The following is a 27,901-nucleotide window of genomic DNA, read 5'->3' as shown; positions in this document are numbered from 1 at the left end:
ATTTAACAACCCTATTCATTGTACTCTAGCATGCAAGTAATTTAAGTTGCAGCCAGAGCAATACTCTCTTGCTGATTTTAATTCATAATGAGGAAGTTATAGCCATTTAAATAATGTCAGTCAACAACGCTCATCTTCAATCCATCTCCCATGCTGCCTGGGATAACTTCAATACTGTCCTGAAGCCACAAACTCTCAGCCCATGTTGTTTTCATGAACGCAGATTTGTTGTATGCTGCCCAGAATGACTTGATTGAGATGGGCAGCTATATGGATAAATATAAGTATATAACACACTTCTTATAAACCAGAGTAACCAGAGTAAGGAAAATAATACTCGCTGGAAGCCCCGACTTCTTCTTCTTGTTTTTTTCTGTTTCAATCATGGTGTTAAGAAGCTGTAACAGAAAGTTAAAGTAGGGCATGTGCTCCCCTCCTAGTAGTGTACTTTACAATTCTTTTTTTTTAGCATTTCTTCTTTTTGTACATTGTAGAGGTGGCCGTGGGGATCGGACAGGTCGATATGGTGCTGTTGAACAGGTTCCGGATGAAAACTCAGAAGGCCGGAATCAGAGGGACCATGATTACAGAGATATGGATTATCGATCCTACTTGAGAGATTTCAACAGCCAGGAACCTGCTAATGATTATGATGATTCCTCCGAAGAACACAGTGTGGAGGTAAGCTGAGGGTAAAATTTCCTTCCAGTAAATCTTGTCTCCTATTCATTTAATGGTGACCTTCATGCAGTTTTCTCAGCAATAGTAGAGTAATGGCTTTTCTGAGCAATTAAATAACTTGGAGACTTTGAATAACTGCTGCCTCGTGGGTAAGGATTCCTTTGGCTCATGCTTCGGAATGTCTTTCCTCCTTTAGAATCCTTAAGGAAATTCCATGCCATTCAAAGTGGAGCTGATTGTGTGGAGGTCAAATTTAGTTACTATTTGTTGCTTCAATTTTTATGTCGCCCATCTCTCCTGGAGGCAGCTTATAATAATTAAAAACTAAGAAAAATCTTCAAACAATAAATAGCAACCTTAAATTACTTGGAAATTGACATAGATGGTAAGAAAGAAAGCAAAAGCATGTGGTGGGTGGGAGGGGAGGGAATCTTATCTAGTTTGATAACCACCTCCAGAATAATCTGATCCCATTGGGGCCCTTAGGCCAGTTGGCAGAGTCCAACCTTCAAGCCCTTTGGGATGATCAAAAGGGTGCTGATCTCATCTTGGAGGGGGGCACAATGTTCCAAGGGGCAGGAACCATGGCAGAAGAGTCTCTTCTCTGGGACTTCCAATCTGGCACACAACACGAAGTTGTGCAAAGGCTCTCCGAGCCATGACTATCACTTGCTCTTCATGCAGGAGTCATGAGTCCAGGAGAACCTCCAGGTTGTGCACAAGATCTGTCTGGGGTAGTACTAGCCTTCCAGAAATAAAAATAGTAAAAGTCCCGGATCCTGAAGATCTGTGCACCCAAAGCCATTCGGTCTCATCAGGGTTCATCCAAAACCTGTTATCCCCCATCCAGATCCCCATAGCCTCCAGGCACAGCAGCATTTGCATCACTGGGAATGGAGATACAATGTTGAGTATCATTAGCATATTGATTGTACCTCATCCCATGGTGGTGGATGATCTCACCCAATGGCTTAATGTAGATGTTAAAAAGGAGTGAAATACTGAACCCTGCCACCCGCCACAAAGGCAGCCATGGACTGGACTTCTCATTCCCTATCAACACCAATTGGGACCTGCGTTGGAGAAAGGAGACAAACCAGTGCAAGACTATGCCTCCCAGCCCCAAGCCCTGCAACCAGCCCCAAAGGATACCATGGTTAATGGTATCAGAGGCCTCTGAGAGGTCAAGGAGAGCAAGGACGGATACACTAACCCCATACCATTCTCATCAAAGATCAGCAGCCACAGTAACAATAACGTTTAGGCTTATGTACTGCTCACAACTCTTATACAGCACTCTCTGGATAGTTTACAGTATAAGCATTATTTGCATATGGTCCCAAATAATCTGGGTCTCTTTTTTACTGACTTCAGAAGGATGGAAGACTAAGTCAGTCTTGAGCCCCATCAAAATTGAACTCCAGGTAGTGGGACAGAGTTTGCCTACAATACTACACTTTAATCACTGTGCCACCAGTACTATTTCTGTCCCCAAAACAGTCTGAATACTCTGAAGCTGCCAAGCAATAACCTTTTCTACCATTTTCCCTAGAAAGGGAAGGTGGGAGACTGGATGAAAATTGTCCAGGCAGTTGGGATCAAGAGATTTTTTTTTTTTTTTTAATGAGACCGTGAACTAGAGCCCCCTCAAAAAATCCTGGAAATGTCCCCTACTGCAATGAAGAATTTATCACTACCTGAACCCACTTGTCACCAAACAGGAGGAATAGGAATATAATTGACAGGTGGTTGCATTGACAGCATCAAGGACCCTGTCTACTTCCTCAGGTAGCACAGGATCGGGTAAGACCTTTCCCCAGGGATCTCTAATAGACCTGCATCTTACATGCGTTCCAGCTGGGAGCGAATCCAAGTGACTTTGTTTGCCAGTTGTTCAACAGATTCCTATGTATGGCCCTGGAGAGGATCACTTGAGTCCTCTTGTCCCAGGAGAGACCGGGTGATCCCAAACAGGGCTGCCAGGCAACAGTCTGCAGATGCAACAGGAGTGGAGAAATAATGGTGTTTTGCCTCTCTTAGACCTTAGTAGCAAATATAAGTGATGTCTAGTTGGATTCATCCCTTGTTTTCCTCCTGCGGGCTATATAAGGAAATCATGTAGAACTATGTGCAAAATAATTTAGACGCTGGACCTGGCTTTGTAGATAAGTGTTTGTTCATAAAACATGGTGTCTATTTGGCAGAACGCTTGAGGGCAGCGTAATTGTCTTGCTAGGCCTTCGCCTGCAAGCTTGAGGGCTTCTTTGTCTAGGTCAGTTTTGGCCTTCCACCCTGCTAAGGTGTTGTCGTCTGTGCTGTTATTTCTTAGGATTCTTATGAGGCCTCCTCCGGATCAGAGACACAACACAGAAAACGAGATAGCCCAAATGAGCATTTGGGATTTCCTGGTGATGGTGATTACCGGGACCAGGACTATCGGACTGAACAAGAAGAAGAAGAACAGAAGGCTAGCAGTATCATTATGCTGAGGATGTTACCTCAATCTGCCACTGAGAGTGATGTAAGTTGGTTGCTTGGACTAAAAGGCGTTTTGGGATCTTTGATTCGGGAATAGAGAACGTATAGCCCTCCTCCCCCCAAATGTTACTGAACTCCATTGGCATGGTGGTTGGGATTGCTGGCAATTGCAATTGAACATCATCTTGTAGGAACAGCCCGTACAAGAATTCATTAATGTTCACTACTTCTTGCATTCTCAATCATCCAGATCATGGCTGTCTGAAAGGTGCTTTTTCAAGAGGCAACTGGACTCCTTTCAGTGATTGTTATATTAAAGCCTCTTGTTATTGGCATTATTAACAGGTTTTTTGCATCCGTAGATCCGGGCTCAGCTGCAGGCACACGGATTCCAGCCCCGTGAGGTGCGACTGATGCGAAATAAAGCCTCAGGTGAGCTTCTGTTCACAGTTTTTTCTACTCCTTTCTTTTGATATGGTTGTAATGGTTCAACTAGCATTTGACACACTGCAAACTAGAATGTGGTATGCTATGTGTGTGTGCTTGTGGAGCAGTTTTGCCCTGTGGCATTATTCAATTGTAGCTTCTGCTGTAGCGTATTTAGGATCTGCCAATCAGTGATAAGGATAAGCCAGTCTTCCAGATGTTAGCAGTTGATTCAGAGGTAGTCCTTTAAGTGCTATTGTCTGTTATCAAAATCCTATAAATGTGGGCCTCAGTGGTTCTTCTATGAGATTGGCCTGAAAAAGTAGCAGAAGATGTGGCCTGTCATTTCCAAGTTTCACTGTATTCTGCATAAGTGTGACTCTTTGGAGGTTTAGTGGTTCAATGTTGCTTTTTGTATTAAGATGAATTCTTACTTGTTCTCTGTCTTTCTTACTTGGCCTCTTTCACAAATACATGGCAAAGGATGAAGACAACCTTTTGGTTATATATTGCACTTTCTATTTGACCATATTTGATCAGATACGTTGGTGTGCCTTTTTAGATCTTTGCAGCCTGAACTAGACTCCATTTTAAGATTGATACCGATGAAACTTATACCTGGGCGTGTGTCTGACTTTTGACCCCACCAGGTTAACTATAATTTTCCAGGCACTTGTGATTCACCAAGGATTTAAGAAAACTCCTGGCTTTTTTCTGCCTTTTTTGTGATGGGATAGGCGATTGTCAAGCCCCTGTGTGAATACAGCCCTTGATTAGTGAACTTGCTCAGTTTAATAGACCATAAATAGTGCCAGCCTGCATTAAGGAAGACAGGTTGCCAACAAGTTGGATGGGTATGGTATATGCTCCAAAACAAAACAATGTAGGACTGTTCTGAAAATAAAGTAAGTTGTTTAATCAAGCAGGTAAGTATATTTCTTCTTGCCAAGGTTATTCCCTACCTATCATACACACACTTGCAGGCCCGAGATAGGGCTGTGTACCTTTCTTTTCTCTCCCCCCCCCCTTCCTTTATTTTAAAACAAGGTTTATGTTTTTGATGATAGTCCACCGTACCTGCCCTTGTTGTTCAAGGCCTGAAGTGGACTGGCAGATACTGCAAGATGGAGGGTACAGAAAGGCACCCTGCTTCTATGGGCAACCAGAGGCTAAGAGAAGACAATTACAATGCAAAATGATTTTTACATTTCAAACAAAGACTGGAATTGCAGACTTTAAGAAAGAGCTTCCCAAAATGTAGTCTCTTGAACATTCCCATTTAGTGGACTGGTCTTACCTAATGTCAGTTTGGTTTCCCTTTAAACATTTTATCTTAATTCCAGTGCTACTAAGGAAAAAATGTGGGAATCTGTGCCTTTTTGGTATTTTAATAAACTCTCAGTCTAGGCACTTGAATTTGTTACATTTATGTAAGCAACGTTTATCATTCTTTATTGCAATAGAAAGGGACTATTGTTGTTTCTGTTGGACAGATGGACCAATAAGATTGAAAGAGTGATTGATGGAGTCATCAGATGAATTTTAAACTGGAATTTAAATCCAATTCTTTCAGAATCAAGTTCAGCAGACTACAGTATTTTATCTTGGTCCTCTCTTGTTATGTGGGGTTATTTTAATCTTTGCTAAACCGCAAAGTCAGTAGGACAAGTGCCATACGTAGCCTCCTGCATAGATTCTTTTAATCAACTATTTCTTAAAATATGAAAAAAGATAATTGACTCTATTAGTTCTAGAAATAGATCTCTTCAAAAATTCCCCCTCTTGTCCTTTATCCTTTCGGAAATACAGGGTAGATAAGCATTGACCTGGAAGTTGGGACACCACCATTCTCTTCTCAGTTCTAGGAAAAATAAACAACTAGATGGTTTGAGTAGCAGTGAATAGCATCTGTCCATCAAAAATACCTTACTGGAATGATCATAAGAGATGCTGGTGACCAGCATTTGAGTCTGCACCACTCCATTTTGCAACTTAGGGTGCCTTTTCTGTGCCTTCCCACTCTACTTTATTTTCTCCCCTGAGCCCTGCCCTTGCCCCATTTGGTACAGCAACAGGGGTGCGTGATGTTGGCTGGATCTGTTGACTAACACACTGCGTCTGTATCTGAATGCTGTCCTCCAGGTCAGAGCCGGGGCTTCGCCTTCGTCGAGTTTAATCACTTGCAGGACGCTACACGATGGATGGAAGCCAATCAGGTTGCTTTGCTGCACTTGAAACCCACAAGTACTGCTACTGTTAATGACCAATCTCAACACCTGGTTCATGTGACAAATCCTAGATGCCTTCCCCCTTAGGGAATCACTGAACTGGGATTAGGAAGAGCAGCTAGTACTGAAAGTCAGCTATCTTGCCTTGTTTACAATTCCAGGAATCAAACAAGAGTACTGGGAACTGGGTGTTTGACTTCTGGGGTCTACTCATGATCTGAAAAAAAAAAAAGAGGGGTGGGTTCAAGAAAATAGGGCTTCAAAGTGACATTAAAAAAAATTCAGGCAGCAAGTCAGAACTGGATTTAATTTCCACCATGGGGATGATAGCGGAATCTGACAAGTTGAGCAGGGGAATTTAGATGCTGATCCACATTAAGGGGATTGTGGGAGTTCCTAGCAGTAAGAAATAGGGGCTTGGGAAATCACGAGTCCTGTGTTCTTCCTGCTCTGAAAATATGCATGCTCAGTGTGACTCTGGCAGTTTATAGCTGTAGCTGAACAGTAGATATTGAAGCGGGCCACCTGTCAGTGGGTATCTTTTTCTCCATAATCTGCCAGAGATTATTATGACAGGAGTGCAAGTCTAAAATGGAAACTTCCCTAGGAAGATTTTTTTCTCTCCTTTATCACAACAGCTGTTTCTTGACAGCCTCTCTAAGACCCCATGTTCTCTTTAGCACCATAGGTTTACAGTAGAAATGATGTGACATGCCAAGTTTTTAAGACCAAACTGTATCTGTTCTGACTAGTTTAAAACTACTCTTATTTCCAAGTGACTATAATCTGGATGAAAATGCAATCCTAGCCCCGACTGGGTTTCCCAGGGTTTATGCAGCTATGGCAGTTACCTTTGCCATTTCCTTTTCTTCCTGTTTTCTTGTGTTGACAATAAAGTTGGGCCACATGTGCGCATCCCCAGTGGGAGCTGACATGTGTAGCCGCAAGCATGGCTGAGATGATACATGTTGCTCTGGATGTTGGGGGGATGTGGAAAAATTGGGTTGAGAGACATATGATGAGGGTTTCCTTTTAAGCACAGATTGTACAACTGTGTGTGAAACTGGCAGTGTTTCTCTCCGAAGGTTGGCAGTGGGCAAGAGATAGGCAAGGTTCTTGCATGTACCAGAAAGAGGTTCTAGTTAACTAGGCCTTGACTTAGCAGATTTTAGGACTTGGTTTTGGAAAGTGGTTTGGCTTAGTGTTCTGGTCCTCATGGATTATATGCCCATAAAATTGTTTGATGTCTTCACCAAATGTTGAGACCTTGCAGTTGAGTAAAATAGTAATTTTGATAGGCCTTTTGGGGAATATATGGTTAGACTATACAGTTAAATTGGGGTGTTGTGTATGGTAGAACAGAATAGAAGTCTAGGGACGTGTGCATAATTAAAAATCTTATTTAATCTCCCCCAAAAGTTTTCATTTTTAAGGGAGATTGAGCATTTCTCTAAGCATGCCCTTAAATGCTTGACACTACTGTAGCAGAGATTTGTATTGAACGAGGGAGTGGGTAGGGAAATACGCCCATTGTGGGGGCACAGTGGCACTGGGTTGGGAGAAGAGAAAAAAAGAGAAATGGTGGGGCAGAAGGTCAACAAAGGTTATTCTAGTGGTCTAGAGGTATTGCATAGTGGTATCTCACAGCACGGCTGCATTTCTCTTGTCTGTTTCTCCTTTTCTTCATCTTTCTCTCTTTCTCTCTCCAACACTCTCCCTCCATCACAGCAACCGGACGTCCCGGTGCCTTGGGTAGAAACAGGTGTCGGCCAGATTAGGTGTGCACTAGCCAAATAGTCAAGTTCCAAAACTCTCTCAGCCTATGCTCCCTTCCCTCCCTCACCCTCATCCATTCAGCTGAAGGGTTTGAACCTCTCCTCCTTTCTGCTGCGGCAGTGATGGGCACCTTCTCTCTCCCTCCACTTCAGAGTCTCATTGGGGTGTTTCTCTCCCTGCAGCATTCACTCTCCATCCTTGGTCAGAAAGTCTCCATGCACTACAGTGACCCTAAACCCAAGATCAATGAGGATTGGCTCTGCAGCAAGGTATCTGCTCTTTTCAATCAAGTTGTAGAAGTATTCCGTGATGTGGTACTCGGAGCTGTGGGTCAGGACTGCAGTGTGAAGGATGTCGTCCTGCTGGGGAAACAAGATTAGTGGGCTCAGTAGTGGCCTCGTGTACTTAGAACAATGGCTGTGACTTTTTCTAGTTGCAAGGAGTTAGTGTTGAATATTAATCAAAGGCAGAAGCAAAACCTCCCTGTTTCTATGATGAAGGCTCAATATAAGTTCAGCCCTCTTGCTTCTCTTGAATAGTTTTGCTTCTAAAATAAGTATGAAAGTGTTATTTTCCTTAATACTTTCTAAAATGAGGATTGCAAATGTTTTTGTCAAAGATTGCAACAAGAACATAAAAGATACAAAGAAGTTTAGGAAGCTTGACTTTATGAGCAAAGACTGAGGCATAAAAGTAGGACAAAGGGATTATTTTCTAAGTTTTTATTGAATATTTTTCAGTGCTTTTTCATCACAACCATTAGGACAAGAATTTAAATTTACGCATTAAGGGATAGTACTAGCAGTACAGTGGCTTTCATTCCCAAAGATCCTATTTCAATAGAATATCTACTGATAACAAAGAACACATGCGGAAAAAGCTTGTTTGCAAGCATAAAATAATACATAATCATGAAAAAAAATGAACTCTGAGCTACAGTACATTATGGACACCAAAAGCAGGTTGTGTATTTTCCAACTTTAATTATTTGAAACCACAGCAGTGGTGGGATTCAAATTTTTTTACTACCGGTTCTGTGGACATGACAGGGGAAGGAGACTGTAAAATCTCCAGTCAGAGGTGGTATTTGCCAGTTCTCCGAACTACTCAAAATTTCCACTACCGGTTCTCCAGAACTGGTCAGAACCTGCTGAATACCACCTCTGAACCAGAGATACCAAATCCTGGTATCTAATGAGAGCCACTTGTGATTTTGCAGTAAGGAATATATCTTGATAGGGAAACACTTTTATAAAAGTGTTTAAACACTTTGATAAAAGACTGATCCATGGAAGACGTTTATTTGAAAACATTGTCTTTTTTTTCCCTTCTCAATAGTGTGGAGTTCAGAATTTCAAGCGCAGAGAGAAATGTTTCAAATGTGGCATTCCCAGATCTGGTAAGATTAATAGCTTAGTTATTTTAGCTTCGTTTGTGCCTGTAGAAACTACTCTTAATTCCCCCCTCTCCCCCAATTCATCACTCTCCACTTTGCAACAGAAGCTGAGCAGAAGCTACCCCCTGGCGGTCGCTTAGATCAACTAGTGGCGTTATCAGGGCGTGAACTCAGCCAAGGTCTTCTGCCTCTCCCGCAGCCATACCAGGTGTCAGCAGCTCTGTCCACTCAGCCTACGACCCCCATGTCTGAACCATGTGCAGAGAATGCTAATGACAGTGAGTATAAAATTTGATACACAACAGCAATAAAGTCATTCAATTTTCACGGTGTTCCCCCATGAAACTGTTAATTGTTGTAGATGAGAGGGTTGAGGTTTATTAATTAGTTTTTTTCACTTGATTTATTAATTTAAAAACGCCAAGCTTCTGAGGAAGATTCCGTAACATTTTACATACAGTAGTTGAATGTGTATGTTCAGGCTCAGAAGTCGGTTGGCAGGCCCAGCTTGGCTGTAAAATAGAAATCGGCTGGTTTAATTGGTGTAGCTTTTAAATGTAATGCCTAGCTCTAGAAATTGAGCGCAGATTGGTAAGTTTGATTGGCAAATAGAGGGAAATGTGCTAATGTGTAGATGTTTTATAGTAGGTTTTGAAATCTTATATAGAAGAAAGCCCTTGCAAAAGTAGATTCTGCTGTTGGGATGAATTATGTCAACTGTTTTTGAAAGTAATCTGATATTGTAATTGGTTTGAAATGGATAATGGAGAATTTATAACGCGGAAACAGGAAACATAGAAAAACAGAACATAAAGACACTGCAAAATAAAGATAGTTTATGAAAATTATGGAGAAATGTGTGATTGCAGTGAGCTCAACACACACACACACACACACACACACACACACACACACACACACACTCACTCTATAGCTATTGGTCAGCTATTTTATTATTGTTACCTTGTTCCGTTCTCCTGTTGAGGAAAAATATACCACAGACTCTTATTTGATAAGAGATATTTTTTTCCCTCCAGGAGAAGAAGAAAATAGTTGCAATAGCAGTAAGAAAAATGAGAAGGGATTTTCCCCCCACCCCCAAACAAACACAATGCTCTGAGAATAGAGTAGAATAGAATTAGAATTAGAATTAGAATTAGAATTAGAATAGAATAGAATAGAATAGAATAGAATAGAATAGAATAGAATAGAACAGAATAGAATTCCTTATTGGCCAAGTGTGATTGGACACAAGCAATTTGTCTTGGTGCAAATGCTCTCAGTATACATAAAAGAAAAGATACATTCGTCAAGAGTCAAGAATCATAAGGTACAACACTTAATAATAGTCATAGGGTACAATAAGCAATCAAGTCAAACGAGGAAATAGTCAATATTAAGGATACAAGCGACAAAGTTACAGTCATACAGTCACAAGTGGGAGGGGATGGGTGATAAGGAGTGATGAGAAGATTAATAGTAATAGTAGTGCAGACTTTGTAAATAGTTGGACAGTGTTGAGGGAATTATTTGTTTATTCGTGCAGTATACAGGTCCTCGATTGAAGTGTGCTAACAATGTCATTTAAGCTGTTTAATTCAAATTTGGTTTGGCTTCCTATTATATTTAACAGAAAACAATGATAATTAGATTCCCTTTATGGATGTGGGGGCCAGAATCCTGGAAATTGGCAGTATATAAATGCTATTTATTATCATCAATAAAAGAGGAAGCCAAAATTTTATTGGCTTTTTACTAACAGTACTTTCTTAGCTGTGCAGAGTTTTAAATTCCTTCAGGTGAAAATTCCTCATAAGTTTACAGTTACAACTACCATACTGTTTCTTATTCTGCCAGCCATTATCTTGCGAAACCTGAATCCACATAGCACCATGGACTCCATTCTAAGTTCCTTGGCACCATATGCAGTTCTTTCCTCATCGAATGTCCGTGTCATTAAAGACAAGCAGACACAGCTCAATCGTGGTTTTGCTTTCATTCAGCTCTCTACTATTGTGGTGAGTGCAACAATAGCATATGTGGCAATTCTGTTTTGTGTTAGAGGTTGAGATCATGAGAATGATGGGCTTTAGGAAGATAATATAATAGCTTAGAAAACAGAACTTAATTGAACTTTTAGTCTGAGGAAAGCCAAGGGAAAGCTATATAAAATATCTTTTGGGCTCAAGGCATTATTTCCCTCCTTTCTACTAACTACAGCTAGAGACTTGAGGGGAAGAAAACAGAAAAGGGCAGAAAAGTAGTATAGACTATATTATTTCAGTGTCTGGTTTTGCAGTTTTGGGGAAAGTAATCATACTAATACTTACTTTAAGCAAAACAACCTTGGTGCTACCTTAGAGCACAATCCAAAATCTTTTCTGTATTGAGTCCATGCACTATAGAATTATCTGTAGTACAAAATGGAGAATGGAGGTGAGCATTAATAAGATATTGTTCACCTCTGAGTGTACCCTCAAGGACACTTAAATTGCTAAGACGAAATAGCAGTAGGATTCATGTTTCTTTTGGCAGATGGAAAGCAATGCTGCAAAATATGTTGGATTCAGACAGTCTATTTGGGATCAGAGATAACCCAGTGATCCTTTGTAGTTAAGAGGAAAGTTGAATTTGTGTATTGCTGATTCACCCCTACAGCACACTTAATATCATATTAAGCAAACAGTATGTTTGTTGTTCTGAGGGTTTTCATTTCTTGTCCTTTTGTCTCTCAGGAGGCAGCTCAGTTGCTGCAGATACTTCAGGCCCTGCATCCACCACTAAACATAGATGGCAAGACAATTAATGTGGAATTCGCAAAAGGTTCCAAACGGTTAGTAAGAAATCATTTGCCTAGAACTGAGTCTTCTGTTTGTGTGGGAACGTTTGAGTCATTGAGCTTGGGTGGGTACAAATTGGAATACAATAAAATTGAGAAAGTCCAGAAATATTTCACAAGAAGAGTTCTCCACTCCTCTACTCGTTGTAGAATACCTTATGCCACCAGACTTGAAATTCTAGAACTTGAAAACCTTGAATTACGCCGTCTTCGGTCTGACTTAAGCATGGTATATAAAATCATACATTGCAATGTCCTACCTGTCAATGAATACTTCAGCTTCAACCATAACAACACAAGAGCACACAATAGATACAAACTCAAAGTAAACCGCACCAAACTTGATTGCAGGAAATACGACTTCAGCAATAGAGTGGTCAATGTCTGGAATACTCTACCCGACTCTGTAGTTTCTTCCCCAAACCCCAAAAACTTTAACCTTAGACTGTCTACTATTGACCTCACCCCTTTCCTAAGAGGTCTGTAGGGGCGTGCATAAGCGCACCAACGTGCCTACCGTCCCTGTCCTATTGTTTCTCTTATTCTTTTATTTTTCTTATATGTACCCATTTCATGTATTCACAACTATGTATACATTTATACTTATTATCTTGTAAACAATTGGCAAATCAAATAAATAAATAAATAAATAAATAAATAAATAAATAAATAAATAAATAAATAAATAAAATTTAAAAATTCTTTATCCCTTTCAGGGACCTAAGTTCATCAGATGGAAACCGCATTAGTGCTGCTTCGGTAGCCAGCACTGCCATTGCAGCTGCGCAGTGGGCTATCTCACAGGTAACTGATCGAGGAAACAGAAAGGAAAGAAGGTTGAACAGGTTTGGGACACAGAGGAGAAATAGGGGACTTTTTCTCATTTCTCCTCAAACGTATTCTGGAAAGTATTCTGACTTGTTAGAGCACCTCTGGGCAAGAGGGGAACCATGTAGATGTATCCCATACAGCACAGAAATGCTTTTCTTCTCATGCAGCAATATACAGTGAACTGCTGCTAAGTTTCTCTGAAAATAGATTCTACTCTGAAAATAAGCCCTAGTCTAATTTTTAAGCATGTGTCTAATATCCCTACCCTCAAAATAAGCCCCAGTGAAGGGGTTGGGCATGGCCAGCAGAGGAGGCGGTGAGCATGTGCGGGCCAAAGGGTCTCAGAAAGCCGAGAGTCAGTGGAGCAGCTGGCTGGCTGCAGGAGGCTCATCTTTGTTTCTCTCGTCTTGCCTGTGGCCTGCACGGCAAATTGGGATCGCCTGCCTTCTGCCCTGCATCTCTGCCTCTGTCTGCTCAGTGCCGCTGTGCAAAGATGAGCCTCCCACGGCTGGCCACCCGCTCCAGCCCACTGACTCGGCTTTCCCATGGCCTGCGCGGCGCATCCAGATCACCTGCCTCCCCCTGCGCCTCTGCCTCTGTCTACTGCTTGGATAGGGAATTAACGCACCTGGGCAGCCCCAGAGTGCGACGACCAAGCGACCGGCAGGTTGCATCAGTTGCTGGATACATAATTATGCATATAATTTAATATTACAAAGCATAGTGCTGTAAAATAATTATCTTAAAAAAGAAAAAGAAAACATCTATTTCTAACTGTTTGAATCTCTTTTTTATTACTGTGTGGGGAAAAGTGTAATTACTACCCTGCCTTAGTAACAGATTTCCTCTTATATTTGGTCTTCCAAATAGGCATCGCAGGGCCGAGAGTCCTCGTGGGCTACCCAGGATGAGCAGTCTGCTGATTATGGTTATTACCAGCATGATGAACCTTATAGTGCTCAAGAAACCACAGCATACTCGCAGGGGGGATACCTGAAAGGATCCCAGTCTCAGTCTGGCTCTTCTGGGACAGCCGCTGTTGGAAAGGCAGACAAGATCCAGGGGGAAGGATCAATAACAGGTAAGCTCCTCTGCCTCCTATTCCTTTCTAACCTATTGTAGGATGTTTTTGTACCTCCTGACTAACTGGCGACTTTGCCTCTCTGACTCTTCTGTTGCAAAATAGCTGAGGGATCACAGGAACCTGGTGTGCCAGGTATTGATCCAATGCCTGTCCTACCAACTTTCCCTCGTACCACCCAGAATGCAGCTGTATCAGCCACGTACCAGGCCAGCGGAAGCTCTGAAGGGGCAAGCCCAGCCCAAGGAAACGCTGCTGTTGCTCAGGTACAATTGGAGTGATTTAAGTGCACGTATTAAAAGATTTCATAACCTATGCACCTGACTGATCTACTCTCTCCCCTATTCTCAGTCATACACCATAGTTTCACCAGCTGTATTGAAGCCAGATGTACCTAATGCTGGCCAGCCCTCCAGTGCAACTCCCGGCATGTCCACCAGCACTTCCAGTTTGCCAGCCGGCTCTGCTGGACAGGAACCTTACACACAATACCGTGAGTGGTGGAGGGAAGAGGGATTGGTATATATTCAGATCTTCTAGGGAACAGGAATCCCATTAGGAGGGGAGAGCAGAATAGATTGCCAACTGTCCTAGGCTGTGTGACTGCTTTTGCTCATTGCTTTCTCTCTTTCTGACACTAGCTGTCCCAGATGTCTCCACGTATCAGTATGATGAAAGTTCTGGCTACTATTACGACCCTCTTACTGGGCTCTACTACGACCCTAATTCCCAGGTGAGTTTGTCTGTCTTTGGGCAGACTTTGTTACTTTCCGCATATGGCAAAGAGATGAGAACAACGAGCTGAAAATTTGACTCGTCTTGTAGTGCTAACGATAGCTCTCAAATTGCCCAACGTCCTGCAGTACCCAAAGATGAGCTGTGTCCATGTTTCTTCCCAGTATTACTACAATGCTCAGATGCAGCAGTATCTGTACTGGGAAAGTGAGAGATGCACTTACGTCCCAGCCTCAGACCAGGCGGCTGACAGCCACAAGGATGGTAGCGGTTCAGGGGGTGGCAGCAGCAAAGAGGGAAAAGAAAAAAAGGAGAAGCATAAGACAAAAACAGCCCAGCAGGTGAGCATCACCCTTTTTTCTCATGCGGTTTCTCTTCATCTGCCTTTGAATTCTAGCTGTTTCACATCTGAAGACCTTTTAGAGCAGGGGTGTCAAACTCAAGGATTCAGTCTGCGGGGTGCTTAGATCTGACCTGCGGGGATGCTCTGGAAACAGCAAAGGACTGGCCCATGGTGCCTCTGCCAGTGAAAACGGAGCTTGGGAGGGCCATGTGCAGCCCTCCCGAGCTCCGTTTTCGCTAGCAGAGGATTACAGGAAACCATCCCAGTCAAAAATGGAGCTCGGTACCCTATTTTCGCTGGCAGAGCACTTGGGCCACTGCAAGTGCCTCCAACATGAGTGACATTGAGCTGGCCATGCCCCCCCGGGTCCACTGAAGTTAAAAACAACCCTGATGACACCCGTTTTAGAGTTTTCTGGCAAGCTGGTATAGTTATAATTCTGTCTTGGACTAGTTAGAACAGGGATCCCCAACCTTTTCGACGCGCGCCCGGTTCCGACATCAGCTGGGCGCAGCCCAGTGCCCAGCGTCAACTGGGCACCGCCATCTTTTTATGACTGAAAAGGCGCTTCGGTGAGCTTTCCAAAAAAAAGATGGCGGCGCCCAGCAACAGCGGCCGGCAAGGCTTGTTCTGCGGCCCGGTGCCGGTCCGCTGGACTGGCGGTTGGGGACCCCTGAGTTAGAAGGTTCTGCTTTCATCAAGGTACATTTCTCTCTAGACTGAGGAACTGTTGCACAGGGAAGATTTTTTTTTTTTTCAAGGCAGGAAAATATATTCCACGATGACTGGAAATAGTAGTAAGGCATCCCCTAATGGGAAAAAAGGAAGTTCTCTCTGGAGCCCTTTTGATAGCAATTTATTTTTCTCTTTCAGTCTTGTTAACATTCTTGCTCTTTTGAAGTTAGTGTATCTTTACAATATGAAATGAGAGCTCATTTGTTTTTTTCTTTTCCCCCCTATATACTTTTCCTTCCTTTTTATGGACTGTCCTCCAGATTGCAAAGGATATGGAACGCTGGGCCCGCAGCCTCAATAAACAGAAGGAAAATTTCAAAAACAGCTTTCAGCCAGTCTCCTCCATACGAGAGGATGAAAGGCGGGAATCAGCCACAGCGGACGCAGGCTATGCTATCCTTGAGAAGAAGGTACAATTTGTGGGGAATGCACCATTAAACCAGGAATATTGTAACAAAACAATCTGATATAGGTAGTCCTTGACTTTCAACCACAATTGAACCCCAGGTTTTTGTGGCTCAGTGAAACAATTGTTAAGTGAATGTTGCCCCATTTTACGACCTTTCTTGCCACAATTGTTAAGTGAATAACTGCAGTTATTGTTAGTAATATGGTTGTTAAGTGAATCTGGCTCCCCTATTGCTTGTCAGAAGACCGCAAAAGATTATCACATGACTCAGGGACACTTCAAATGTTAAATATGAGTTAGTTGCCAAGCATCTGAATTTTGATCACATTACCATGGGTTGTTAAGTGTGAAAAACAGTCATAAGTTACTTTTTTCAATGCCATTGTAATTACAAATGGTCAATAAATGAACTGTTGTAAGTCAAGGACTGTCTGTAGCTAATAAAGATATGCATGAAGATTCATCAGCATTTGTTAACTAATAAAGAACTATATTGGATGTTATTTCAGCATTAAAGTAAATATATTGTACAATTGCTGTTGCAATGTGGTATTTTATACGCTTTTTAAAAATGCAATCATGCAGAAAAAGAGGGGGAATTGTTATATTTGAGTTAATGTTCATTATTATGCAACATTCTGAATGACCTTCTTGTGTAGTTTGAGAGACTGCTGAGTAGAAAAAATATATTTTCATTAGGAAAAATGATTAAATACTTCCCTGCTTTCTTTTGCTTGTTCTTAGGGAGCACTGGCTGAGAGGCAGCATAGTAGCATGGACTTGTCCAAGTTTACGGGCGATGACCGGCTGGTAAGCTTTTCCTCTCGACTTTCTCTAAAATTTAAACTTTCTGGGTTTCACTCTGAATGACCTGAAGAATGGGTAAAAGATGTAGAGATTCTGCAAATCCGGCTGATGATTATTACATTGAGGTATTAAAATACAGAGAGACCAATGTTTATGTATCACAGGAAGTCTTGAACACAAGAACTCTTCAGTGTCGAAAGCTATTTCTGAGATAATCCAGAACAAGTGGGGATTATGGGAATTAACTCGCCCAGGGAACACTACATTGAAAAACCAGATTATGGTAATAGTTCTGATCCTGGCATATAATTCTCCCTGCTTTCAGAGTCCGCCCCGAGGCTTAGTGGCTGCATACAGTGGTGAAAGCGACAGTGAAGAGGAGCAAGAGAAGGCAGCTGATCGGGAGGAGAAATTAACTGATTGGCACAAGCTGGCTTGCCTGCTTTGTCGCAGGCAGTTTCCCAGCAAGGAGGCTCTTATTCGTCACCAGCAGCTCTCGGGCTTACATAAGGTATGCAGCTGACAAGAGCCTGTCGTTTTCAGTACAGGTAGCCCTTGACTTACGACCACAATTGAGCCCAGGATTTATATTGCCAAGTGAGAAATTTGTTAAAAGAAAGTTTTGCCCCACTTTACGGCTTTTCTTGCCATGTTTGTTAAGTGACTCCCTGCAGTTGTTAAATTAGTAACAAGGTTGTTAAATGAATCTGGCTTCCCCATTGACTTTGCTTGTCAGAAGGTCGCAAAAGGGGGGGGCACAAGACCCGGGACACTGCAACCGTCGTAAATCACGTGACCATGGGGGTGCTACAATGGTCATAAAAGTGTGAAAAATGGTCATAATAGCTATAGTACTTAGACTTTTATACCATTTCACAGTACTTTTACAAGCCCTCTCTATAAGCCATTTACAGACTCCGCATATTGCATATACGGTCACTAAATGAACTGTTGTAAATCAAGGACTACCTGTACAATTGACAATAGCAGCTAATTGGACTACTTGGATTAGAGGCCATGGGGGAATTTTGTGATGATTCTAGTTCTTCATAGGCAGAGCTTTAATAGTTTGAGCATGCAAAATCCAGCAAAGTGCCACTGTTCCTAGCCCATAAATTGTTAGAAAACAACATTTTTCTTGTCAACATGCTGAACAAGTTATTGTTTTGAATTAGTATTATTTATAATCTAAGACCAATCATAAAAGCAAACTACAACAAATGCAAAAAATATATAATAATTACATTAAAAACCTGAAACAGTTAATATTGTGAAAGAGATTATGTGAAGGAGACACCAAGTGGTTTATAAGAATCATGGCTACCAGTAAGAATATTGCAATTTTCATAAAGGTTTTTGAGAATTGATCAAATAGCAAAATATAATATTTTATTGTAAGAGCAAGTGAAATTACTGACAATGGGAAATAGGAGTTTTGATTCCCATTAGTTGTATAATAGGAATTTTAATAACATGATGTAGATTCAACCTTTATTGTACTTTATTGTACTGTATTGTATAGTACAGGCAACTACTGCTTTCATATAGAAGGGTTAGTTAGCAGTAGCACTTAAGAGTGTTTTTCACAGCCCCATCTAAGCGGTTTACAGAGTCAGTCTATTGCCTCCAACAATCTGAGTCCTCATTTTACCCACCTTGGAAGGCTGAGTCAACCTTGAACCTGGTGGAATTTGAACTGCCAAATTGCAGGCAGCTGGCAGTCAGCAGAAGTAGCCTGCAGTAGTACTGCACTCTAACCACTGTGCAACCATGGCTCATGTTAGCCAGTTGCCGGATAGGTAGTATTTCAGTGGCGCAGTGGTTAGAGTGCTGTACTGCAAGCCAGTCTGCTGCAGCCAGCTGCCTGCAGTTTGGCAGATCGAATCTCACCAGGCTCAAGGTTGATTCAGCCTTCCGTCTTTCCAAGGTGGGTAAAATGAGGACCCAGATTGTTGGGGGCAATGGGCTGACTCTGTAAACTGCTTAGAGAGGGCTGTAAAGCACTATAAAGTGGTATATGAGTCTAAGTGCTATTGCTATCTCGGTTTGTGCCAAAGTCTCCAATGAAGCATGTATAAGATACTGAAATCTAGATCTGAGGAAGGGACGAATTATGTTGTAGGAAAGATAGGAAGCACTGCTTTGGATTTGAATATCTAAATCCTCTGCTTCAGTTTTATCCTGGCCAAGAGCAGAAAATGTCAGCAAGGAAAGCCAAATCATTGTTATTCTGCCTCCTTAGGATAAAGCCAAACCTAGCTAGCAAGACAGGAGATTTTAAGAACATGATAAGAGACCAATGCACAGAAAAGACACACTAATTTGCTGAAGTTGTTCCTAAATTACAGTATAATTCCTTGTAGTCTTTAGTACTACTTCACTGGAGGAAAGTTTCCCAAATGGGAAATATTAAATATTACTTTATATTTGATATTTGGTGAAGAGAAACTAGGTTTAAATGAAATTTGGTACCAAGCTTAGTTCAGATTGCTGTTGAATGAAAATCTGGAGGCAAATAATTGAAGGCTTGTCCTGTTGAATCTGAAACTGCGTATGATATTTGCCTAGGAAATGATGGAAGGTCTGTGCATGCTCTATTGGAAGTGAGATTTGTAGGGCTGCCAGAAAGCATTCTTTGTTGAGTTTGGATCCTTAGGAGCAAACATGGCTCTCCAGAGTGTGTTTTGATTTTGACTCTACCTCCACCCCTCCATTCTTCTATACTTTCTATACTTTCTCTCCCCTGCAGCAAAATTTGGAGATTCACCGAAGGGCACATTTGTCAGAGCAAGAGCTTGAGGCCCTTGAAAAGAATGACATGGAGGTACAATAGATGGGACACATAATGGGTGTGTGTGTGCACTACAAGGGAATCTTGTTATATAGGAAGCATCTCATCAGCTAACACTTACCCCTTCATCACTATTTTCAGATGAAGTATCGAGATCGTGCAGCTGAGCGAAGGGAAAAATACGGTGTTCCTGAGCCACCAGAACCCAAGAAAAGAAAATATTCAGCTGTGACTCCAGCCACGGTGTAAGTTTTACACACTACATGTTTCATTTTTAGAAGAGGTGTTTCTTAGCAAAGTGTCCATGCTGTTTTCTTTGGTCTTGTTTGGCAGAAGAGAGAGCTCTCTCTCTCTTAATTCTTATCTCTTTAATTCATCCTTTCCCCCCATTTGTAACAGGGATTTTGAACAACCAACACGAGATGGCCTGGGAAGCGACAACATTGGCAGCCGTATGCTACAAGCTATGGGTTGGAAAGAAGGCAGCGGGTTGGGTCGCAAGAAACAGGGCATTGTAACTCCTATTGAGGTAATTTTTCAGATTGCTTTATGTGTAAAAAAATAAGTTTTGTATTCTGGAAGGGCATGCGGTCTCTCCAGTTGCTTTCTCTTATTATATACTGGCTTTGCATAAAGTGAAAGTCTTTGAGTCTTATTGCATAGTATTAGAGTGTTGATAGATCAATTTATGTACATTGCCTTGGGTTTCTTCTGTCCCATATATTACTTTGTCTGTAAAAAAGGAAATTGCTGTGATAGCTAGGAAACATGATTTTTAAGAAATAGAAATTGGGAACAAGAACTAAACTGTTTCCATAAGAAGGGAGTTGATGGTGTGGCTGTATGACATCAATAAAATGATGTCATGCAATGAGAAAAATGGCAACTTACAAAATAGGGCAAAGAGTAGATCTATGATGAAGGGTTTTCTCCCCCACCCCCGCAACTTGTGTTACAATGCATTACCTTATTTGGGAGGCTCCGTGTGATTTTATTTTTCCTTCTCTCTTAGGCCCCAACTCGAGTACGAGGGTCTGGCCTTGGCGCCCGTGGCAGCTCTTATGGGGCTGTAGCATCAGAGTCGTACCGGGAAGCATTGCACAAGACAATGCTCACTCGTTTCAACGAGTCAGACTGAACTTTGTAAGAAGCACCTCCTGTACAATATTTTGCTGCTGTCTCCCCTTCCTCCCCTGCCTTCCAACTTTCTGAATGTTCTTTTGGTTGACTTTTTAATTAAATGTTCAAATGGACAAAAGAGGATTTTACATGGCTGAAGCATGTGGAAAATGAACAATACACTTGATGCTCTTGTGACCATTAAGCATTTCCAATGTTCATTATGGGTAAGTATGTGGGTACAGTAAACTATTTTGAGTTTACAAGCTTTCCACATATAGGTACAAAGAGGCAGTAATTGTAGCCCTGACCAGGATCTTGTAGTCTCAATCCTCGGTGCTGCCATCTGAGATACCAGTCTTGTCTTAGCAAAAAGAAAACATACAGAAAACTCTCTTATCATCTCAACAGGCAGTCCTTGGCTTTTCAAAGGCTCTGGTGTAGCCCCTCCACCAACTCTACATAATGGGATTCTGAAAAGAGAGAAGCAGAGGAAAACTCTGAATGCATGGTACTACTCACTATCCTTCAAGTGTGTTTCTACAAAGAAACCTGTCTGTCATTTTCTCCCCCATCTCTCTTCCCCTAGTTTTTTTTTTTTTTTTTTTACTTTGACCATAGCCGACATTGAGGACACCTACCTTGATCAGGTTGAATGTAACTATGTCTGATTAGAAAATCCAGCGCTACCATTGCGCAGTTGGGCTTAAAATCAGAAGATCCAATGGCCTCTCTCACCTGCATGGGAAGATTTACAATTAACATACAAAGGAGAAATGGCAGTTAGCCTCCAACCTCATGCCTGGACTAAGATAATGGCTACCATAGCACAGAATTCATGAGAATGTGTGCTAATATGTTTCCTTTAGCATTCCAAATAAAGTTAAACACTAAACATAGTAACGAGCTAGGAAACTACACGAGAGCTGTAGCCTACCATCTCTTGTTTGAAATATGCCACAAAGGATCCATAACGTGTAATCAGTTCTCATTGGGCTTTCCTGAGATAGATTCATCATCACCAGCAAAGAAAATTGCTTGTTTGTGGGAACAGCAAAGAAAATTGCTTGTTTGTGGAAGGCCTTATCCATGCTATCTTTCATTGTTCAAAAGGGGCAACCTTTATTGGTAAGCAACGTAGCACCTATGAACCTTATCAAGTGACCAAAGATAGAATTCTTGCACTTCTCCATCTCCTACTCGGGGCACAAATTCTTCAGGCAGCTCCAGGTCATATACAAACTGACATTCAGGATAGATGCCTCCATCTGACCCTTCATACGTGTAGCTGGGATAGGAAAAGAATAATTCAATCACACCAGTGACTTGAGTAGAGAATGTTTAGGTATGTTCTCATGTGGCGTAACACTGATTTGGGTTAGAGAGGAAGTGACCTCATTCAGAGGAGCCCAAGCCGTCTTTATATACTGCTTCCTGGATTCCTATGAAATTAGGAGTGACATTTAGACATCCATGTATGCTTTTTATGGATAAATACTGTGTTACATCAAGGCAATTTGTGGTCTGGAAATTCTACATATTAACACTGCTTCCATATTAGACATTATTTGTTTTCATGATTCAGCTGGAATATGTAGCAAACAAGAAAATCATTATATAGTACTTGAATGAGAAATTACTGGTTATAAATACAGTACGTTCTCCCAATGTCAACTTCAAGGGAAACAATATATATGTATATACGCACACAAGGAAACATAAATATTGCTGAACTACAATGTACCTTGGATTTTAGAACTTTCGACATTACCTGATAGTTCCAACAGATTTAGATAATGTAGCAAGGGAAGCAGGAATGCAAGCCTCTTCTTGGCACTCTTTTATTAGTGTCTCTCTGACACCCAGCTCTGATGAAATGCCACCTGCAGCCTAACCCCAAAACAAAAAATAAAACCACGTAAATTGTGGTTCAGCATAAAGCAAGCAGACAACGTTAGCTATTTTTAGTATTTAAGAAGGATCTTTTCTGTCCAACAAATAGAAGAATAATTTCTGAGTTGGCAAATTAGATGGCTTCAAGACTAGAGCTTTTACACACAGTCCCCCACTTACAACCATTTATTTAGTAAACATTCAAAGTTACAATGACACAGAAAAAGGTGATTTATGACTGGTCCTCGTAATTAGAACTATTGTCACATGCCCATCATGATCTAAAATTGGGTGCTTAATAACTGGCATGAATTTACTACTGTTACAGCATCCTGGGGTCATATAATCACTATTTGTGACCTTCCCAACTGGCTTCTGACAAGCAAAGTCAATGGGGGAAATCCAGATTTGCTTAATTACTGTGTATTTCATGTTAACTGGAGTGGTTCGCTTACCATAGCAAAAAAAAAGTCATAAAATGGGGTGCTTAGCAAGAGAAATTCTGGTCCCAATCGTAGATCGAGGACTACTATATATGCTTTTAATTTGTAAGAAAAATGTCAGTAGGAAGAACTTCTCTATTTACATTGCTAAGAAAAATGATTCATGCTTAAATTACAATTTTGTATAGGTGATAAAGCCTTGTTTGTATTTTGGGCATTCAACCCATCTTGTGGCCTGCCCGAGCTCATTAAGTGATTTCTTTGATTGTATTGAACCAATAAGAATATTTAAGACAGCTGTTAGCTAATCTCATCTTCAGATGAGATATTCTGTTTGCCATCCTAGTTTGTCTCTTACCAGATTATCCAATAAGCCAGGATATGTGGGTTTGTTCAAGGCCCTACGGGCCAGCCACATGTGCATTTCATCATTTCGCCAAGTATAGCCATTCAGATGGGCACCATAGCACTTAACTCCCAATAGTGCTAGATCAAGAGAAATCAGATATGAATTTAGACAGCATTTCTTGCTGCCTAAACCAAACACCTACCTTTGCACTATATGTTCTGATTTTATGAGTAATTTCATCTGCTTAAGCCTTCATAACATATTTACTATTAATAGTATTTACTACTAAAATACTACATATGTTGGGGAATGTTGACAAGGAAATAGGATATTAAAGGAACAGCGAGAGTGTCCATAAACACAATTCCAATGCAATATTGGAAGAATTCTTAGCAAGTTCAAACTTTTCTCTAGAGCTGCTGAAGTTGATCCAAGATTGGTGATCCATTAAAAATACCCAAAAACCAATCCCAAATTTTCAATAATGAGAATTTTGCACTGAAGAGACTGCATTGTGGTTAATGCCAATGCAGAAAACGAATTATTACTGACTCTTCTGAAGTGATTTGCCTGTGCTTAGCTTCCTATACACTGATATATCAAGCCCCATGGAAGTCTGATACTTCTAATTGTTGAGTTTTATGGAAGAGGGATGCTTGGCATGAACAATTTTTTTCATAGCATAATATTGGTGAGGAAGAAATCTAATTTTTCATAGGAAAGGAAAATTAGTGTCTGCTTAGGGCGTTTTTGTTTTGGTGTGGAGTGATCTTGACATGCTTTATCCATATTCATCCTCACAATTTGAAGGGATACAATCTACCCTTTATGTCCACACTATGCCATCTGTTTTAAAATAAAATTATAAAATATGTATTCAAAGGCCTATGAAATTATACACTGGTATTCAGGAAGCAATATTGAAGAAAAAATGTAATTGTAAGATTAATAAAATATTCATTCCTATTTTTGGGTTGGGAAATAGGAAGAAAATATAATTTTCCTTTAGAATTGGTGAACATGCATAAATAAATGCAGATATTTATTTTATACACTTGCCCATGGGACACCTTAATAATAAAATAGTTTATAAAACAAATGGAGTATTTACAGTATTTAAACAATTGTCAGTGCATATATTTATAACAATATCGGCAAGGAAGCTACATTTCTTCATTGAGATTTCTTCACTAAGGCATTTCTTATCTAAATTTCCTAAATACCATGTTTCTCCAACAATACGACCTCCCCAATAGGAAGGCCCAACATGTTTTCTAGGCATAAAATGAAATTAAGCCCCTGCCCCAAATTTAGGCCTATTTTAAAACATGCAAAATGGGGGGAAGGGCAGGGGGACTTGCCGTTAGGAGCGCCCCGTGGGCAGCAATTCCTCGCCACCAGCTGCTCCTAACGGGCGATCATGGCAGAGCGCGGAGAGCTCCCTACTCCTGCCAAGCACCTTTGCGGCAGACCCAAGACCTTCAGCGCCCGCCACTGTTGGTTTCCCTTCTGCCCATGCCGCCGTCGCATTTGGAGCTGCCACTTCTACGTTTGGAGCACCACTGCTGTTTGGAGCTGCTACTTCTGCATTTGGAGCTGCCGCTTCCACGTTTGGAACGCTGCCGCTGTTTGGAGCACTGCTGCTGTTTGGAGCTGCCGCTTCCGCATTTGGAGCTGCTGCTGTGTTTGGAGCTGCCGCTTCCACATTTGGAGCTGCCGCTGCGTTTGGAGCTGCCGCTTCCACATTTGGAGCGCTGCCGCTGTTTGGAGCACTGCTGCTGTCTAGAGCTGCCGCTTCCGCATTTTGAGCTTCCCCGTTTGGAGCTGCCGTTTCCACGTTTGGAACCCCACCGCTGTTTGGAGCACTGCCGCTGTTTGGAGTTGCCATGTCCGCATTTGGAGCTGCCGCCGCGTTTGGAGCTGCCACTTCCGCGTTTGGAGCACTGCCGCTGTTTGGAGCACCACCGCCATTTGGAGCGCCGCCACCACTCCAAACACGGCGGCACCTCCAAACACGGAAGAGGCAGCTCCAAACATGACGGTGCTCCAAATGGCGGCACTCCAAATGGCAGCGGCACTCCAAACACGGAAGCGGCAGCTCCAAACGTGGCAGCGGAATGGGCAGAAGGGAAAGCAACAGCGGCGGGTGCCAAAGGTCTTGGGTCTGCAGCAAAGGTGTTTGGTGGGAGTAGGGAGCTCTCTGCGCTTCGCCATGATCACCCGTTAGGAGCGGCTGGTGGCAAGGCTGCCCGCGGGGCGCTCTAGATGAGGATGCAAGGGGGGGAATTGAGTCATCCCTGAAAAGACGGCCTAGCCGTTTTTTCGGGGCTCAAAAAAATATAAGACCCGGCCTTATTTTATGAGAAACACGGTAGATGAAAATAGTATGGACTCTGATTTGACATGAATGCCATTTGGTTGTGGCTTTATCCCATGTCTCTACACCTTAAAAAGAATTTTGTTAAATTGAAATCCCACATTTTGCACATAAATTCAAAGCATCATAGTGCACCGTTCTAGTTTTTCTCATAACAGCAGCCCAGTAAGGTAAGATAAACAGAAAAAATGATTAGCCCAAAGTTACCCAATGAGTTTCCATGACGGGATGGACTAGAATCTTGGCCTCTCTGCCCCAATACAACACATTAACATACCACTCTGGCTCTCTTTTCTAAGATAATATATAATTTTAAAAATTAGTTATTTACCGTGGAGTTATTTGCTTTTGCACAAGTCAGGTTTTTCCTCTACAGCATAGTGGCAAGATTTTTAAATTTTAAACTTACGTGCTGCAGCACGTTCCATCCTGAAGAAAGGTGTGTCACAAAAATAAGGCATTACATTGTACATCTGAAACAGAGGCATATTTTTATTAGTGAATAGCTCTGGTTTCGCACCCCACTGCACTGTCTTCCTTCTAAGCTATTCAGAATAGAAGCACTGGATTTTTCTTGCCTACATCTCTTCTATAGTCAGAAACAGAAGAGAATCCCTTTCCTTTTGCTTGGTTGCACCAAGTCCTCTCACCTCATTCCTCCACCCTTTCAAACAAGGAAAAGCTTGCTGTGCTTTCAGCTCCTTGAACACCCTTTGTACAGCAGCTGTCCTCTGGTCACAAGAAGTCAGTTGTTTGTTAAGTTCCACACATGGAAGGGCTTCATCTCTCTGAGACACTGAGAAAACAGTTGGGTACTGATGTAGACATTTGGCTACAGCCGGTGAGACATACCCTGCTTGTTGTCCAGCAACCATAAATGGGAAACACAGTGCCTTGGAAGAACCTGCAAAAAAACCAACCCAAATTAATACTCTATTGCAACTAAGATCTAGTTTCTACAAATAAGTCAAATCTGCCAAAGTGCTTCTTTGATCTGTGGGTTACTAACTTAACAACTGCTGTGATTCACTTAACAACTGTGGCAAGAATGGTCCTAAAATGGAGCAAAATTAATTTAACACATGTCTTGCTTAACAACAGAAATGTTGGATTCAATTGGGCTCGCAAGTCAGGGACTACCTGTACAAACCCAAAGATGATGTAGAGAAAGTAGCTTTTGCGGTAACAAAACTTACAGCAAAATCATTATGAGGAAAGGATTAATAAGAGTCCTAGAGCCTGAGGAAAAAATGCCTACATAGACTAACATTTTCTTCTTACAGAGGTAAAGAGGTGACTGTGAAGGTTACAAGTAGCATGCAAACAACCACTACTGAAAAGAACTTTATTATTGATATTTATCTGCATGATAAGTGTCATAGATAACTTTATTGATGGATTTATTCAATTTTGTTTCAAGCAGTTCAAGTTGATGACTTGAAGCTTCAAACTGCTTTCTTGGCAGATTACTTGAGCTTTTGCATTTTCTTTTCTGTACTTTTCCAAATCCTACAATTTTTTAAGGTGCAGTGATCAAAACCTGAATAGGGATATTACATATTACTGTACACATTTGTGAAAAGTCATTACAGCATCTGATTTTTTAATTCATTTCCTACTTATACGAGTTATGTAGAACTTGGCTTTTCAGAGCAATTGCCACAATTCAGTTGGCGTCTTCATCCATCAATTCACTACATTCCCAGTTTCTTCCCTGGACATCATCTCATCTCAGATTCACTCGGAACACGTAAAATTAAAACTTGCACCCCATTGCTTTTACATGACTTATCTTAAACCAGATTTGCCATTTGATGTCCGTTTCCCTGTTTGCAAAGAGTTTCATTCCAGATCGTTTTAGGAAGGCGCTGAAAAGCGTTAGTAGCAATGTTTGCAAAAAACGTCCATTTATTCCTACTCTTGGCTTTCTGCATCAGAAATAATTAAACCATAAGAGAATGCTCCTTTTTCTTGCTGAGGTCTTGAAAACAGCTGACGCAGAAAGGCCGCGGTCCTACCTGCTCCATGAAAGGAATTCATCGTTTTCAGCAGCTTCCGCACTCGCTCAGACCACCCTTCGGCCGCCATGGTGCCTCTTGTATAAAGCCCGCCCTCACCCCTGCTCAACACGCGTAAATCTCATTGGCTCGGGCAGTCGTTCTGA

At 41.6% G+C, this 27,901-nt stretch overlaps 2 protein-coding genes and 1 long non-coding RNA gene across 5 annotated transcripts in view; 1 reads left to right on the top strand and 2 right to left on the bottom strand.

The window, feature by feature from the left end:
* RBM10 (RNA binding motif protein 10) overlaps nucleotides 1-20,814 on the top strand; it is a 37,206-nt gene extending 16,392 nt beyond the window's left edge. For all 3 annotated transcript variants that reach the window (XM_087956632.1, XM_087956633.1, XM_087956634.1), the window contains 22 exons: nucleotides 495-681; nucleotides 3,011-3,202; nucleotides 3,522-3,591; nucleotides 5,728-5,801; nucleotides 7,772-7,858; nucleotides 8,928-8,988; nucleotides 9,090-9,263; nucleotides 10,843-11,003; nucleotides 11,721-11,818; nucleotides 12,541-12,628; nucleotides 13,526-13,736; nucleotides 13,842-14,002; nucleotides 14,088-14,229; nucleotides 14,378-14,469; nucleotides 14,636-14,812; nucleotides 15,810-15,959; nucleotides 16,703-16,768; nucleotides 17,091-17,276; nucleotides 19,515-19,589; nucleotides 19,698-19,801; nucleotides 19,956-20,085; nucleotides 20,569-20,814. In XM_087956632.1, coding sequence (XP_087812758.1) covers nucleotides 495-681; nucleotides 3,011-3,202; nucleotides 3,522-3,591; nucleotides 5,728-5,801; nucleotides 7,772-7,858; nucleotides 8,928-8,988; nucleotides 9,090-9,263; nucleotides 10,843-11,003; nucleotides 11,721-11,818; nucleotides 12,541-12,628; nucleotides 13,526-13,736; nucleotides 13,842-14,002; nucleotides 14,088-14,229; nucleotides 14,378-14,469; nucleotides 14,636-14,812; nucleotides 15,810-15,959; nucleotides 16,703-16,768; nucleotides 17,091-17,276; nucleotides 19,515-19,589; nucleotides 19,698-19,801; nucleotides 19,956-20,085; nucleotides 20,569-20,694 — 2,812 coding nt within the window. In that variant the 3' untranslated portion in view covers nucleotides 20,695-20,814. The remainder of the gene's footprint in view (nucleotides 1-494; nucleotides 682-3,010; nucleotides 3,203-3,521; nucleotides 3,592-5,727; nucleotides 5,802-7,771; nucleotides 7,859-8,927; nucleotides 8,989-9,089; nucleotides 9,264-10,842; nucleotides 11,004-11,720; nucleotides 11,819-12,540; nucleotides 12,629-13,525; nucleotides 13,737-13,841; nucleotides 14,003-14,087; nucleotides 14,230-14,377; nucleotides 14,470-14,635; nucleotides 14,813-15,809; nucleotides 15,960-16,702; nucleotides 16,769-17,090; nucleotides 17,277-19,514; nucleotides 19,590-19,697; nucleotides 19,802-19,955; nucleotides 20,086-20,568) is intronic.
* Nucleotides 9,361-13,584, bottom strand: LOC148132317 (uncharacterized). The gene is made up of 3 exons (XR_015747834.1): nucleotides 13,480-13,584; nucleotides 11,316-11,396; nucleotides 9,361-9,497 (listed from the first exon to the last, which is right to left on the bottom strand). It is a non-coding gene; the product is annotated as an uncharacterized LOC148132317 (long non-coding RNA).
* A 51-nt stretch (nucleotides 20,815-20,865) lies between the features above and the next one.
* LOC113422943 (uncharacterized) lies at nucleotides 20,866-27,868 on the bottom strand. Its single transcript, XM_026684129.2, has 8 exons — nucleotides 27,756-27,868; nucleotides 26,388-26,641; nucleotides 26,147-26,210; nucleotides 23,370-23,497; nucleotides 22,447-22,565; nucleotides 21,828-21,963; nucleotides 21,317-21,413; nucleotides 20,866-21,148 (listed from the first exon to the last, which is right to left on the bottom strand). Exons 1-8 carry the CDS (start codon nucleotides 27,823-27,825, stop codon nucleotides 21,102-21,104), a joined length of 915 nt encoding a protein of 304 aa, XP_026539914.1. The 5' UTR covers nucleotides 27,826-27,868; the 3' UTR covers nucleotides 20,866-21,101.
* Nucleotides 27,869-27,901: the final 33 nt, after the last annotated feature.

The sequence above is a fragment of the Notechis scutatus genome, chromosome 2 (assembly GCF_049901735.1).
Source record: "Notechis scutatus isolate UNSWTSFEM ecotype Mainland chromosome 2, rNotScu1.2, whole genome shotgun sequence".
Taxonomy (NCBI): domain Eukaryota; kingdom Metazoa; phylum Chordata; class Lepidosauria; order Squamata; family Elapidae; genus Notechis; species Notechis scutatus.
This window is presented reverse-complemented; position numbering and strand designations above follow the sequence as displayed.